Here is a 15,765-nt window from a genome sequence, read left to right as displayed (position 1 = left end):
GCCAGAATATGGGACAGATATGACATTGTCCCTTGCACGCAACAATAGTGCCTGTGATGTATGTTGTCATTATTTCCCCCTGGTCAGAGGGAAGGGTGCAGTGCATGCTGAACTCTTATCCAGTGCTCATGCTGAAGTGCCAGGTAATTTTTTTCTGAAGCATGCTGTCTTTAATGACATGTTGGAGGTTTTTCCACCCAAATAACTAATATGGATGACAGGTTGCCTTAACTGTCCCTTTGTGCCTTCCCTCAGGTGAAGGGTAACAACAGAGTGCATCATGTTTGCCATAGATCTTTCAGAAAGGCTCTGGGATGTGTAGTTCCTAAAACCATAGCACAGGAGCACTTTCAGCACTTCCTGAACTGCAGTATAAGAAATACAGAGCCCCTGATGTGAATTCTGTAGATGCTTGAAGTTTATCAGTTCTCAAACTTTGTTTTTCCCCTTGTCGAATTTGGATGTCTTGAAGTTACAAACCATCCAGTGTATTGGACAAGTCACTTTGTCACACTGAGTCTCCTTCTGTTGCCGTCTTGTCTAATATCATTGCCTGTAACTCCTGCATGGTCCATCTGGTAGGGGAAGGTAGGTTTGAAGTGTAAAATCCTGCTTTTGTGCAGATACATTGTCAAACTCCCTAGTCATGTTAATGACGTCTGGAGCCAGCTTGTCAGTGAACAGCTAATGCACAGAATGTCACTTAAACCATCCAAGGCCAATGTGGAAGGGAAGGGAAAAGTAGTTCTTTATCCTGTCATGCCAGGCACTGTGTTTCTGGAGCTGAGTGCTGCTCACCTCAGCACTGCACAGGCCAAGCAGTGCTGGGAGCTGAGGTCATCGCTGCCATTTGAGCTGATGTTGGACAGAAAATTGGCACTGTAAAGATTGTAAAACGGACTCTGGAAGGTGGTGGTTCAGTAGGCTCAGCTTGCCAGACTATTAATTAGGCAGGCATGGAGAGTCCTTTCCTTGCACTCTGCAATCCAGGATTGGAGGTTTCTGACCCTGCTTACCCTTCCCTCTTCATGCAGTGCCAACTGATGATGTGGATGTCTATTTTGAAACCCCTGCTGATGACAATGAGCATGCCCGCTTCCAGAAGGCCAAGGAGCAGCTGGAGGTCAGGCACCACAACCGCATGGACCGGGTGAGTGTCAGCCTGCAGGCTTTGCTGTGTGGTTGTTGGTGTGTTGGCTGCTGCCTGTTTTACTGGAAAAATTGGTGATGAAGTGACTTGCTTTCCACTTTGCAGCCTTCTGTGTGTTTCTTTCAGTATGACCACACCATGGGAGTCAGATTTTTATTTCTCCAGTGTTGAGAGAGAGAAATTACATTGATGCTGGGAAGAAATTCTTTATTCAGATGGTGCTGAAGCCCTGGCACAGGTTGCCTGGAGAGGTTGTGGATTCCCCATACCTGAAAGTGTTTAAGGCCAGGTTGGACAGAGCTTGGAGCCGTCCGGTCCAGTAGAAGATGTTCCTGCCCATGGCAGGGGGTGGAACAAGATGAGCCTTCCAACTCATCTTGGATGTCCCCTCCAACCTAAACCCTTACAGGATTCTGTGAAGCTTGGCTTGTTACTCAGAGGGATTAAGTGCTAGGCTTAAACCCCACAACAGCTCTTTTGTGCATTCAAAACCCAGCCAGGCTGTGCTAGGATCTGCCTGTGAAGGCAAAGCAGCTCATAAAGATAAGATGTAAATTTGTGTCTTGTTCATGTGTTCTGTCCTTTTCCTGTCCAGGTGAAAAAGGAGTGGGAGGAAGCAGAGCACCAGGCTGTTAATCTCCCTAAGGCAGAAAGGCAGACTCTGATCCAGGTAAGAGTGGAAGGATCCTAAGGGGAAAGTTACTGAGAGAGAGGTCAATATTCAGAGCTAAAAGACATCTCAGAGATGCAAGAACAGCCTTCCTGCTCTGTCAACAGCTGCCTTTCAGAGGAGGTTTGATTCAATTGTTTGCTTTGTTCGTTAAACTGGAGATGATCTGATACTATGCCAAGTCCTTTCCTACACACACTAGTAGGAAGTGATCTCGCACCTCAGGCGTAGCATCAGTGGAGCCAAATTGTAATTTCAGACCTTTGGCCTCTTTTGCACTAACACTGGCCTCAGAGCCTGGTTCAGAGTCAGCTCTGGCTCTCTGGGCACACATTTCCTGCTCGGCCAGACTTAGTGAAAACAGCTTAGACAGCAGATGAAGCTGATTTGCTGCCAAAATGCTAATCTTGTGCCTTATGAGGAGAGTTCAGTTGGACTGTGAAGTTAATGAGGGATTGCAGGGTGGGATCATTAGGACAAGACTCTTCTGGCAGTGACAACTCTGTGAATTTGTCTCAAACCAGTATGCAATGAAGTGGTTGACTCCAGTTTTTATGCCCACTTTGGATTTTATCCTGGAACACAGTTTTCTCTCGGCATTTTTAATATAAGTCACTATTTGGAACTATGCACAAATGCAGAAGTTTGTCATTATCTCTGTTGAAACGTAACACTTAGTGGACTGTTCTGGTTGGTTTGGAAATGAGGGTTATGACCTTTCTAAAAGAATACAGAGAGATTTGATCTGAAGGCATGCTGATGGAAAATTTGCTATGCAATACCTTTGTAAACTTTTGCAAATTCAAATTAATGGCTTCAGGCTGAAGGGATCAATCCTGTTTTTGTATTGCAGGGTTGAGGGAAAGAATTAATATTGTGTCATTTCTTCAGCACAGCCTGGATCTCCCATCCCCAGCATAGTCTTTATGTGCAAGGTCCTTTTCACTCTTCAGACCTTTGAAATGCCTTGTTTTCTGAACTTGCAGAGATGAAATCTGCATCAGCATTTTTCCATGCCTTTCTCTCCTAACTGTAAATGGGTTGGATGTGGAGTTTTACTGTCTTTGTTAGTTCTGAGGAGTTTCAGATGGTGTTGATCACACAGTGCATTTCACCCAGATTTTCTTTGTTCTAGCACTTCCAGGCCATGGTAAAATCTCTGGAGAAAGAAGCAGCGAGTGAGAAGCAGCAGCTGGTGGAGACTCACCTGGCTCGTGTGGAAGCCATGCTGAACGATCGCCGTCGTATTGCCCTGGAGAACTACCTGGCTGCCCTGCAGGCTGACCCACCGCGTGTGAGTTTCTTCCCTACACATTTTTCCAGTAGGATGGCAGGTGGGAATGTCTTGATGAGAAGGTTGCCTGTGACTTGCAGAAACTGGGAATTGGTTCCTAGGAAAGCTTCTTCATTGTGGAAGTTGGTGCTGCAGACTTAGCAGTGGGTCTGTAATTGACTCCCACTCCTTCCTGCCTGGGGAGAAATCTCTGCTTTGTTTGGTGTCCATTAAGCACAGTTCATAAGATGTGGTGCTCTGAGTTATATTGACTTAATTTTAAGTGTTCTGAATCAAACCGGCTTAATTAAAATAAAAATAAAAAATCTGGAGGATGAGTGCAGGTGATAGATCTGTCCAGCACCAAAGTAGGCTCACACCTGAAGTGCTGTTTTCAGCTGTGGGTTTGGAGTTGACACCAGTGGTTTGACCTATTCCCTGCTCCTGTCCTGCAGCCCCACCGAATCCTGCAGGCCCTGAAGCGCTACGTGCGTGCCGAGAACAAGGATAGGGTGCACACCATCCGCCACTACCAGCATGTCCTGGCGGTGGATCCGGAGAAGGCTGCGCAGATGAAATCCCAGGTATGAGGGGGTTTCTGTCAGGTGAGCCATTATTGTCCAGCCCTGGGGCTGTTGGAGGCTCTGGAAGCTGTGTGTTGCAACTTCATCCTTGTGGAGCTGTCCCTCTCTCCTGTGCTTACTTCCTGTCACCAGATGTGCTCGCTGCATGGATTTCCTTGGTGCCTGACAGTGTTAAAAATTGAAGCTCTGTTCTATACATTGTTGGTCACAGTGGCAAGTTGAGGGGTTTAGACCTAGGTCATTATCAGTTTTATATTTCCTTTTATCAAGCACTCCTGAAATGTATTTGCTGGGGACTTGGTTTTCTTGAACAGGCTTCCTCACTTCTTCCAAGTTGTCTATGTGTTTCTTTCCTTAGGCTTGATCTTCATAGTGCCTGTGTTTGGGCTTTGTGGGAATTCTCTCTTGCCTCTGCAGCGTTATTGCCTGGTTTCTAACGCATAAATCGTAACCATTTCCAAGTACTCGATCAATGTTGTTGGCTTCATCAGAAAGTGTGGTTTTGATGGGTTTATGTTGTACCATTTGTAAGAGGAAATCCATTAGTTATGGAAGTGATTCTCTGTGTGGACTGCTAACAGCTTCCTCCAGACCCAAATGAACCAATCAACTGGCTAGTTTTGAATATAGGCACCCTGTCAAACCTCTTAAAACTAAACACACCTCTATGAAATCACACTTAAAAATGAAGAAACCCTGGAAAAAACACTCTTGCTTCTGGCTTTTGAACAGGTAACTAGACGCTGGCCGGGCTTGCTGTGCTGCGCAGCCTGGCTGGCTCAGCCTGGGGCTCGGCTCAGATTGTGCCATGCTGAGTTCAGGCACGGCTGATGGGCCAGGCCAGCTCCCTTTGGCTCCGGCTGAGGGCTGCCGAGCCGTTCCGCCGGCACCGTGGAAAATCTCATGGCTGAGAGCAGAGGCAGCCCTGCAGCCCCGGGGCTGGCATTGACCGTGTGGGGGCCAGGAACCAGGTGTGCAGCCAGAGCGGCCCTGCCCCGCAGAGATCACGGGGCCGTCCGCAGGCCCGGACGAGATATTAACTCTTCCCGGTGCACAGGTGAAACTTGCAGACACCAATCCTCTCTTGAGTGAGAGAAAAGGAAAGGGTGAGGACACGTAAAGGAAACAACAAGGTCAGTGAAGAAAGAGTCAAATCCCAGATGGGAGGAGAATGAGGAGATGCCTTAGTCTTGGGCTAAAATTCTCTTGTAAGGCTATGGTGAAGGTATAATTGATACACCAGAGTTTTGGTTTTTTCCCCTGTAACTCATGGAATGCACTGGGGCGATCTGGGTAGCGTTCTAACCGTGACTATGAGCAGAGGCACCTGTGTTGAAGCAAGCAGATGTTGAAGTAGCTGTGATCCAATGAGAAGCTTGAAGAGAGAGAAATGAGAGAGGTGAAAAACCTCACCCCAGGGATGGAAGAAGAAAACCTCTGTTCCCAGAGATAAAAGAAGAGAACTTTTGTTTCTGTACTAGAACAGCTCATCCCTAAAATTGCACCCTAACAAGCTGAAATGGCCCATGGTGGTGGTTGTGGGAAAGCTACCAAAATGTGGTAGGGGCTTCACGATTGCAGATTTCTGGGAAGGGGCTGATGATGAAAATTAAAACCACAAGAAAACTGTTTCTTGTGGAAAAGTCTCCATGGCATGGCAGGAGAGACTCGTCTCCCTAAGTAGACTAAAGAAAGATTATTTTAAAAGTGGTAAACTGACTGAAAATACCAAATTTACCTCTTTATGTTGTCAGTGGGGAAAAGAAAAGTTGCAGGAGCAGAGAAGTGTTTTGAAGGTTTATTTTGATTTTTTAAATTATTTTTTGTTTTAATTCTGTTAATAAAGTTTCTTTGAAAGTTCTGAGCCTGCTTTGCTCTCCTTGTAATCTCTATTTTCAAAGCAGAAAATGAGTAATTCTGGTGGGTGTGCTGGCATTTGACCTGCACTAGACCCACTACACCACTACACTGTATTTTACTTCTGAACAGACAGAAAATCCTTTTCCTTCTGCTGGGTAGTGTATGTGAATATGTTATTTCAAATCTGGCTTTTGCATTTGTTCGAGTACTTGCAGATACTCCAGAAGTCTTTGGAATTATGTTGATACTTGTTTTCACTTGTTTTAAAATAGTGAAAGATGTGCTGGAAGGCCAATTCAAAATTCAGATCGAGGATGGTCTGTTAACCCTGAAAGATCTGTGTGGAAGGATGTGCCCTTTCTTAGGTTCAGAGAGAACTCACTGTCCTTTTGCAGCTTTAGGAATGTTTTCCTAGTCTCAGTTTGTGGCTGGTATGCTGCTTTGGAGTATCTTTTAATTCTGCAGTGCACAAAAGATAAACAAGAAGAATGGAGAGCTGCAGGGAGACAGTGCAGTGGAGCACATTTAGTGTTGCCAAGAGGAAGAAGTAGGCACTGAGGGAAAAATGCATAAAAAACTGTATAACCAGGAGGTGGAAATGTCCTGGTTTAAGGGTAGGAAAAATCTGTAGCCTGTTGCTGTCACTTCTGGTGAGGGGCAGAGTCGTGTTAGAATGATTTTCCAGAAGCAAACCTCACACTGGGACGTGGCAGATTCCATGGATTCCACCTTGTTCCGGGGTGGTGGCAGTGCACATTCACCTTGTGTCTCCTGGTCTTCCACTGCCTATGGGATTCTTCTTAAGCTGCACATCCAGGAGGAGTGGTGGCACCTGCGGTGGTTATGATGGTGCCTGGCTCTCCATATGGAATTCGTGGTCCCATTTTCAGACATGTCAAGCGCAGCCCGGCCCAGCGCTTTGTTCTGCTGCTGCCACAGCCCAGGAGAGAGTGTGTGAATTGTGTTCTTAAGTTAAACCCTAAACAGTTCTCAATTCATTCCGAAGGCTGCAGTGTCAACAAATCAACATGTGAGGGATGTGGGTGGTACAGTTCAATTTCCATTCACTTTACTTTTCACATGCACTTTTAAGCTCCTCAGTTGATTTTTTTGGATTGACAAGATGCCACATGCAGAATTAAATTTTCATCCTTGCTCTTAAAGGTCAGGCACACATCAGACTGTGAAAGGGGTCCATCTGACTCTAGCTTTTTGTAATGTTGGCCATCTATATAAATGTTTTCCTTGCTCTCCTTGATCCCCGATTATGCAGCACCCTCTTCAGGTCAGGCCTGACCTCACCACTGGATTTAATGTGCTTGGGAGGAGTGATTTGTGCTTGCCCAGAGCTTGAATGTATTGCTCAAAGGAAGGGAGAATACTGCTGCCAATGAGTGGGTGTAGGACAAATGTAATGCCACAGTTGGTTTGAAAGGCACCTTTGTTCTGAAACCAGAGCTGATAAAATATCCTGTCTGCTCCTTTTGCCTGTATCTTTTCTAGCAGTCAGGAATGATAATCCATTTAATAAAGCTGCTACAGGAGATGAATTATGTCTATGTTGGGCATATGAGAAATACCAGCTTCGGTGGCATTTTAGTGTTTGCAGTGGAGAGTTGGTTACAGTGAGAGTCAGCTGAATCCTCTCTTACTCCCAGCATTTGCCAGACTCCTGAGATCACCGTCTGCAGATGGCCAGTTCAGTGAAGTGTGAGAGCATTGGTCACAGAATTGGACTGGATGGATCTGTGTCCCCCATTGCCTGCCATGGCAGATCCACCAGTAATAGATACTTTATTGAGCAAGGAAAGAACTGGTTCTGTGAAGTGACTGACAGTTTTTGCTTACTCCAACGCATTCTTTTACATCTGCAGGTGATGACGCATCTTCATGTGATTGAGGAACGGATGAATCAAAGCTTGTCTCTGCTCTACAAGGTGCCATATGTGGCTGAAGAAATCCAGGATGAGATTGGTGAGTGTATATGCCAACCCCTATGCTGCTGTGTTACGACTCCCAAGTTTTTATATCCAGTGAGCTCCCAAAAGATTTCTCTCTCCTTTGAGGGGGTGCCCTCAACAACAAGTGCTTGGGCTCAGGCTCAGGGAAGATACTGTCTGGATGTTACAAAATAGCCAGTCAGAATAGCTTGTTCCAAGAATTTTCACTGTCCCTTTAAGAAAAAGTCAACAATGTTCAGAATAGCAAAGCTGTCTCTCTAAGGGAGATTTAAAAGATCCGTTTAAAAAATGCAAATGCATTCTCCCCTTACGGGTTAGTTAGTCTCATCTTGCCAAATCCTCTTGCCACATCAAACCTCTTGGCCCTTATTTGAATGCATTTCTAACCAACGCCTTTACCGAGAATTCCAGATGAAATGCACAAGATAAAATATCCTGGCAGCTCTGAGAGCAGTGTTCCCCTGCAGTCCTGCCTCAGCCTGCTTCAAACCATCTGCCTCTCTCTGTCACTGCCAGGTTTCATGCAGTCTGTGTAATAATTCCTTTTATTCCTTTCAGATGAGCTGCTTCAGGAGCAGCGTGCAGACATGGATCAGTTCACATCCTCCATTTCTGAGTCCCAGGTGGATGTCAGAGTGAGCTCTGAGGAGAGTGAAGAAATTCCCCTGGATGGCAAACCTTTCCACCCGTTCCAGGTGAAAACCTTCCCAGCCTTACCTGAAAGTGAAGGTATGTGGAACTGAGCACTGGGTTTACTGGTGGTTTTCCTTAGACAGTAGGCTCAGCTGGAACAGAAAAAACTCCAATCTCTTTGCGTGATGTAGAGTAAAGCAGTCACCCTGACAGGACCCCTCATTCACTGGAGAAGCAGTGCTGCGAGTAATGTCTGCTGAGCTGTTCTAATGATTTTCTAATTCTTCTCTTTGCAGAATTGTCCTCTCTTTCCATTTTGCAGTGAATGTTAAGTTTTTACAGTGCATCTTGACTCTGGAATTAATTTTCAGTCTTTAACAGAATTCTTGTGTAATGTTAAATCTTTGTGCTGTGACCTGTTGAAGGGCTGAAGGAATTCTCTTTCTTTTTTTAAATATGTATATCTATTTTTTTGTGTCATTGGATGTTGACAGCTGGTGTGTGTGCGTGTATTTATTTTAAAAACGCTTGATCAGAGTCCTGAGCCTAAAGCTGTAGGCTAAAAGCTTTTCCCAGGGTCTGAGTCAGAAATCATGCACAAACCTTTTTTCCTTTCTCTCTTAATCTCCTTTCTCTGCTATTTTTGTTTTTGTTTTCGCTCCTGCTAGATCCTCAGCCGGATTTGTACCATCCAATGAAAAAAGGTTGGTTCTAAGCTGCTCCCTCACAGTGCTTTTGATCACACTCCTACCTCCTCCATGTGTCTGATAGCTTCATTTTAGTTCCATACTCACCTTGATTTTCATTTCCCTGCTTTCACTTAGATCAGTCATGTTCACTTTTGCTTGTTTAGGCCTAGTGTTAAAGAAGCCAGGTAGTCTGAGCATCCAACTGTGTGTGTGTGTTCCTCCCTGATGGGCTCACAAGGGTCTCAGAGTGCCTGGAGTGGCTCTCAGCCCTTGAGGAAGGTGGCCTTAGCCAGTGTCTCAGTGGAGCTTTGCATCTCTCCGTTTGTGACACTTCTCAGATTAAACCCTGCTGTGCTGGTGGGGAATAGTCCAGAGGCTCTTCTGCCTCCTGTGGAACCTGTCCTTGATGCCCCATGACACCACAAAACACTTCAGGACACAGGCTGTTTCCAATCCAGATGTCCTTATGGGAGTGCAGCTAGTATTGGACAGATAAATCAGGAGATTCCTCCTCCATGTTTGTGCTTTCCTTGGCATCACCTTCCCACACGTAGCATCTTTCCATACTAGCAAACTGTGTGTGGTTTTACATTTCTCCCTTAACTCAGGATTAATTCTACAGTAGCTCAGTGCCTGGCTAAAAAGCAGCTTTAAGAGCAGCATAGAAATATTAGCATAAAATAATGTCTCTATTAGTGATATGCAATCAGGGAAGGACCAGTAGAAAAGGGAGGCTCTTGCAGAGTAGTGCTGCTTGAGCTGTGTGTGGAGTAAACCCAGTGTTTTAATCTGCCTTTGGTTCCAAATATATTGTGTAGATCTGAAACGAGAGCAAAAGATTTTGCTAATAACCATTTCATGTGAGCACACATGGTTTTGTAACTCAGTGAAGACCAAATAGCTTGAAACTCTTCTCATTATCGACCTTTCTCTTCAAATATAAGTCACCTTCATCCCTGGTGTGGAACAGTGTACAGTGTGCTGACTGCTCTGGCAGGAATTGGAACAGACTTTAGTTAGATATTTTATTTATTAAATTTTTGGACAATTGCTGTGTTGCCTTGAGGATGATAAATTTGTGCTAGTTCTCCCTCTCTGGGTAAATATAAGAATCTCTGATGACCTGGGGACAGCAATTGTCCTACACTTGTTCCTCCTCTCCCTTCCCTTTTCGCTGAATTACTCAAGGGCTTTGAGAGAGTATTGGGTTGGTGGAGTGGGGGGGGATTTTGTGCAGGTATGTGTTTTTGGATTTTTTTCCCTGTGAGGTATATAATATAAACTGTGCCTTTGAGCTACATAGCACTGGGTCTGTTACCGAGACAAATAGCAGAGCTCAGTGCAGCAGCTGAACTCTCAGCCCTGGAGATGGTGCTGGGTTGGCTCCTGAAACTGGAATAAAGCAGCCGTAGGCCAAAAGCTGATACAGTAGTTCTGTACAAACTATTTGTAGCTGGTTTCTCCTGAAAATCCTAATCATTGATTCCATAATAACATAACCTGCTTTGACAGTTGAGGGAAGTCAGACTGGCAGTCTTGGCCATGCTTGGAATCTGATTACTGCCTCTAAAGAAAAACGTGATGCACTAAAACCTGAGATGCTTCATAGTGAAATGTTATTTCTGTGGCATTTCAAGGCAATACAAACTTGTCACTGTAAAAACTTGCCTTGAAGCCAAGTGGCCTGTCCTTGCAGCTCATCAAAGAAAATGTTGCCAATTCCACCAGCAGTTGACATGTCTTGGGCACCTTGCAAGCTCAGCAATTTGTGCAGAGTTGGGGGTTTGCAGTCACCAGCAAAGCCTGAAGTGCTGTAGTAGAATTTCCCCCATGTCATTGGAAAGATCCACTGCAGGTTTGAGGCTTCACTGTCCTGCTTTTGCACTAGTGCGTCACAGGTCATTGCATTGTCCCCAGCACCAGTGGAACACTGGTGTTCTAACATGCTGTGTTATGTCAGGGCAGTTTGCATCAGACTCTCTTACTGATCTGATCTATTTATAAATGCTTTGGATCAAAACAGTTTATGCAGAGCCTTCTGTTAATTGATATTCTTCTCTTGAGCCAGTGCTGGTTCCAGCCTGGAAATGGGGTAGTAGTGTTCTGGTACAAAGGCTGGTGTAGTTCTCTGCTCCTCCCTTGTCCTGGGATTTATTTGTTTTGGGCTTCTGCCAGGTATGGGACAACAGCTCATTACAGAGCCGTGCTGGGTGACCTTGGAATTCAAATTCCCATTCCTGAGGCACTTGCTGATGTGCCTGATGGCAGCAGAATGGGCAATGCTGAAAGCATTCCCTGTGTGCTGGCTCTTGGCAGATGGATGTGTGTCCACTCCTGTTCGGGGTCACAGAGGGGTGTTGGTGACCTGGGGTGACACCAGCAGCCGTTACTGCACTTACTGTGTGTTATGTCTTGTCTGGAGCTGTCTAACAGAAGCACTTAACTGTACAGTTTGTCTGAATTGACACCTCAGCCTGATTTTGGTGATGAGTCTTGTCTGCTCCTCTCATTGCCACCTCATTTCCCCTCATTAACAGCCCTCCTAATCACTTGTCACTGTAGTTTGTGAGCTGCCATCTGACACAGCAGCATGAGGACAGGTTAATACTCAGCAGTCTGTGCAGTTAAACACACGATCCAAAGCAGCTCTACACAGAGTAGGTGACCCTTCCAAAATTTTCCTAAGGGCTGATAGGCTCTCCTTGCTCTTTTGGTGCAGGTTCTGGCATGACTGAGCTGGACGGGCTGATTGGTGCTGAAGAAAAAGTGATTAATAGCAAGAACAAGGTGGATGAAAATGTGGTGAGTTTTCCACCTTTATTTTGTGAAGCTAAACCTGCTGTGGACACTAATTAATAGCAGTGGCTTGTTTCAATGTCTCGTTCCAGCTCACAGAATGTCAGTGTGTTCATTGTCCATATGGTGTGGGGGAGTCAGTTTGGTGACTGTTGTAGGCTCTTAATACTGAGTAGCATCAGAAGGGTGGGAGGGGAAGGGAAGGAGAGAGCTTCAGATCTTTGGCAGTCTGATTCTGAGAACTCTCTGATTTAGGAATGCTTTTCCCAAGCATTTTTGATGTCCCTTTATTTTCACTAGGTTCACTGTCTGAACACACTGAATGCTGGTGTGTTCCATCTGTGTCTCCCACTTTTTTTTCATGGCAAGGGAGGCCTCGCCTTCCTCTGAAGTTGAGCAACCCAGCAGAAGTTGTCTCTACAGTGTCAAGAATTCTCTAGGTTCTAGTGACAGCCCTTTGCCTCAGTTCCATGGGTTTAAAAAAACTAAAAAGTCACCTTTTGAATTTTCTTTCAGTACTGTTTTAAAGACACGGGTTACATCTTACATAACAGAAATGCTGGGTCCAAAGTTAGCAACTTTTTTTATTGTTTTTTTTTTTTCACTGGGGCTTTAGTTTGAGATAGTGTGGAGGTAACTAGCTGTGATACTATCTCAATACTGTCTCTGGTGGCTGTATAAGAGTTGGAGAACATTCCATGCTGTTGAGAGCAAAGGGGAGATGGTAAGTGGTCCTGAGCCTTTGCTAGTGTTCATTAAAGGTCTCTTGTTTGTCTTCCTCTTCCTTCTCCTCCTTGTTTTGTGTGGATCCTTCCATAAAACACTTTTGTGGCCGTTTTTAGGTAATTGATGAAACCCTTGATGTGAAGGAGATGATTTTCAACGCAGAGCGTGTCGGAGGGCTGGTGGATGAGCCGGTACGTTTGTGGCTGCTGAATCCAGGGATTGGCAAATTCCTAATGCTGGATTTGGATGACTATTTTTACTGAATTCAGGATTTGGTGCCTGGATGCCTAGGGGCTCATGCAGAGTGAAGTACAGCCCTTCTGTGTAAGGATGTAAACAGTGAACACACATTAGATATTAACTTGACTCCTACTGCAAAAGTGTTTTGTGGGATAGGGAAGTGATGTGGCCAGTGTCTGTCCAGAGCTACTAAGTGGGGAAAGAATTTTGCAGTGGTTATCCTTTTGATGGAATATTTAGAGGTGAAATATGTAGGGGTGGAATATGTAGGGCTGATATATATATATACACACTGTCTAGTGTATAATCAGTCATATCTCAGTACCGCAGATGGTCAAAGACCTTGCTAGTGGCCATGGTTTAGGTTTGTGTTCAGCAGTGCAGCTCCCTTATTGCTCTTCCTCAACCTGCTCTGTTTTCTTCCCTCCAGGATAATGACAACTCCCTCCGTGATGACTTTGGCTTCAGCAGCAGTGCCCTTATTGGGCTGTTGGTGATTGCTGTTGCTATAGCTACTGTTATAGTCATCAGCTTGGTGATGCTGAGGAAGAGGCAGTATGGGACCATCAGCCATGGAATTGTGGAGGTGAGAAACAGCTCCATAACTGAGGATGAAAATAGTCAGTGTTGAATCACATGTGTGTGGGGGTAGAGAATGGCAGGAGCTGCCAAGCCATGGAGAGTTCTTCTTCTGGCTGGGTAGGAATTAACTCTGTCCCTGCTGACACCATCATTGCTCGTTCCTCAGTGTGCAGGTGCCAGTCCCAGGTCTGCTGTGCTGGCACCTGCCACTCCCAAGTTGCATTTGCTTATCACTAGTATTTACTTAGGCTTTCCTGGCTGGCTCAGGGTAGGATTTAGCAGTAAATGAGCTTTTCAGGCAATATCTTTAGCAGGGCAGTCAGTCAGTCAATGCACAGCAATTTGTCCTCCTGGCTAATTGACAATTAAGATGTTGTGATTGGCGAAATGCTGAAGAGCAGCTCCTTCTTCCTTGCACATTTCTATGACAACTTAATGGAGCCCAGAGAAAGCCGCTTTTTCCCTCTGCCCCCCCCATGCTGGAGATCATAACAACCTCTTCAATGAGAGAAGTGAGTCCCTGATTTGCAGTGTTGACTGAGCAAGGACAGATTTGTGAGAACATCCCCACAGGAGATTGGGTGGGCAGGAGCCATCAGCTCTGGAACAAGCAATTCTATTCAAATTACCTTTTGCAGTTTACGTTTTTTTCCATTTACTGCTCACCATGGTATTCCCTCAGTGTTTGTCTGTTGCCTTTTGTTTTGTGGAATCAATCCTGGAAGTGTCTCCTTGACCAGTATGTGTTTTTTCCAAAGGTTGACCCGATGCTCACCCCTGAGGAGCGGCATCTGAGCAAGATGCAAAACCATGGCTATGAGAATCCCACTTACAAATACCTGGAGCAGATGCAGATATAAAAGAGATGAAGATGGAATAGCCCCGATGGGAAAAGGTGCGGGGTGAAGGGCCAAAGTGGTTCAGTGTTTTGGATCAACTACTGACCAACAGTTGCTTCAAGAGGACTTCATCTTACATTCAGAACTCCTGGATCATTAAGACTATAATTACTACTGTAGAGTTGCAATTTCCATTCTTTAAAATGGGTGAAGAAATGATAATATAACAATATGATATATAAATCTCCTTAAATGGGAAAAATTGATCTATTGCAGATATTTGACTGAGATGTAGTTTTCTTTTTTTTTTAATAATCTGAAAAATACTAGTTCTGTTGTACTGTTGTCTGATACAAGCTCTATATATATAAAAATGGGAAATGTTGATTTTTATTTCTGATAGACCACCTGTATATTGAGGGTCGTTTGTACCAGCCCACCTTCAAAAAAGGAGACAGTTGTGGCTCTTTGGTCATTTTGGCTTTTGTATATAAAGCATTATTCTTTTCCTTTTTTTTTTTAAGTGAATTTCACTGGGACTTGCAAAGAGATTAATTTAGGGATAGAAGCTATTACAGCATAAGCAAAGAAGCAGTTGGGAATGGTAACTAACAAAATTCCCTATAATGAGACAAAAAAAAGAAAAAGAGAAAAAAAAAAGGAAAAAAAACCCCATCTTCATATGCCAGTGGTGTGCACCCTGCTGCTCAGCAGCTTGGGCTCTAGGAATCAAGACTCCCTGGAGGCAAGGAGTTAAAAGGCTTCTAGCATCTCTGTTTATAGTTATTCTAGTAGAATGTTAGAACATGGTTTGTGCATACTTGGGTCTGCACATTCCTCTTCGAGATTCAGTTCTGCTCTAGAGTTGGAAGTTCTGGTATTGAATTGAAATCTCTGTTCTCAGCCAGTTTTCTTCAGTACTCACCTGGCATTAACAGCCCCCTCTTGCTACTACTTTCTAATTTCCCCAGCTCTCCTGCCTCACCAACATGGTAAGTAGTTAAGAGCCACAGGTTTTTGAGCCTTTGCATCTCCCTGGGTGATGTTGGGCGAGAAATGACAAATCACTGCAATAACTGGGACCTTGGGAGCTGACAAACACAGAGAGGTCTCTTAGCTGGGGATGGAAGACAGTGACTTGTTGGGAAAGGGATGCTGCCTACTTTAAGGGAAATAGGATGCATAGGCCCCAAGAAGAACAAAAGGGGCATTGTTCCACTCACCATCATCATGTCTTTGTAATGCTTGTATAGTTGGTGTTAATGCTCACGGCTTTTTTGAATCTGGGGGTTCTGGTAACCTGTGGTGTATTTTTTCTATTTTTCCTGTGACTTTATTTTTTCTTCCCCTTTCCGTGTTTCTTCCCACTATGCACAGATTTACCTGCAAACTCCTTAGTGTGGTCTGTGGGGAATGTACAAAGTTTAAACACATCAATAAACACTTTAACTTCCAGATTGCTTCTTCTCTTTATTCATGGGCTCACTCTAATTCCCTGTCCTCCCACTCTGTCCTGCCAAACTCACAAAACCTTTCCCTGACAGTGAGAAAGACTGTACAGGTTCTGGTGTATAACCATACCTGGAGTCTTTTGAGGTATTTCCAGATCCTGATAACATTTGTGGTGTGGAGAGGCAGAATGCTAAACAAACAGCTGGATCCTGAGAAGCGTTAAAGCAGCTGGAGTGCAGGTTGGGGAGAGCTGGGCTGGGGCTGCCTCTGGCTGCTTTTGGAAGATGCTGTGGATGGTTCTCCCCATTCC

The 15,765-nt window shown here is 44.8% G+C and overlaps 1 protein-coding gene across 4 annotated transcripts in view; it reads left to right on the top strand.

Moving 5' to 3' along the window:
* APLP2 (amyloid beta precursor like protein 2) overlaps positions 1–15,458 on the top strand; it is a 49,116-nt gene extending 33,658 nt beyond the window's left edge. For 2 of the 4 annotated variants that reach the window (XM_064732102.1, XM_064732100.1), the window contains 11 exons: positions 1,035–1,150; positions 1,746–1,820; positions 2,956–3,114; positions 3,549–3,677; positions 7,412–7,511; positions 8,057–8,227; positions 8,800–8,835; positions 11,540–11,622; positions 12,459–12,533; positions 13,013–13,168; positions 13,923–15,458. In XM_064732102.1, the coding sequence (XP_064588172.1) occupies positions 1,035–1,150; positions 1,746–1,820; positions 2,956–3,114; positions 3,549–3,677; positions 7,412–7,511; positions 8,057–8,227; positions 8,800–8,835; positions 11,540–11,622; positions 12,459–12,533; positions 13,013–13,168; positions 13,923–14,024 (1,202 nt within the window). In that variant the 3' untranslated portion in view covers positions 14,025–15,458. The remainder of the gene's footprint in view (positions 1–1,034; positions 1,151–1,745; positions 1,821–2,955; positions 3,115–3,548; positions 3,678–7,411; positions 7,512–8,056; positions 8,228–8,799; positions 8,836–11,539; positions 11,623–12,458; positions 12,534–13,012; positions 13,169–13,922) is intronic. The other 2 variants (XM_064732103.1, XM_064732101.1) reach the window with 1 other exon arrangement.
* The last annotated feature ends 307 nt before the right edge of the window (positions 15,459–15,765 follow it).

Source organism: Zonotrichia leucophrys, chromosome 24 (genome assembly GCF_028769735.1).
Source record: "Zonotrichia leucophrys gambelii isolate GWCS_2022_RI chromosome 24, RI_Zleu_2.0, whole genome shotgun sequence".
Lineage (NCBI taxonomy): Eukaryota > Metazoa > Chordata > Aves > Passeriformes > Passerellidae > Zonotrichia > Zonotrichia leucophrys.
The sequence above is the reverse complement of the archived record's forward strand: the minus strand, read 5'-3'. Positions and strand labels throughout refer to the sequence as shown.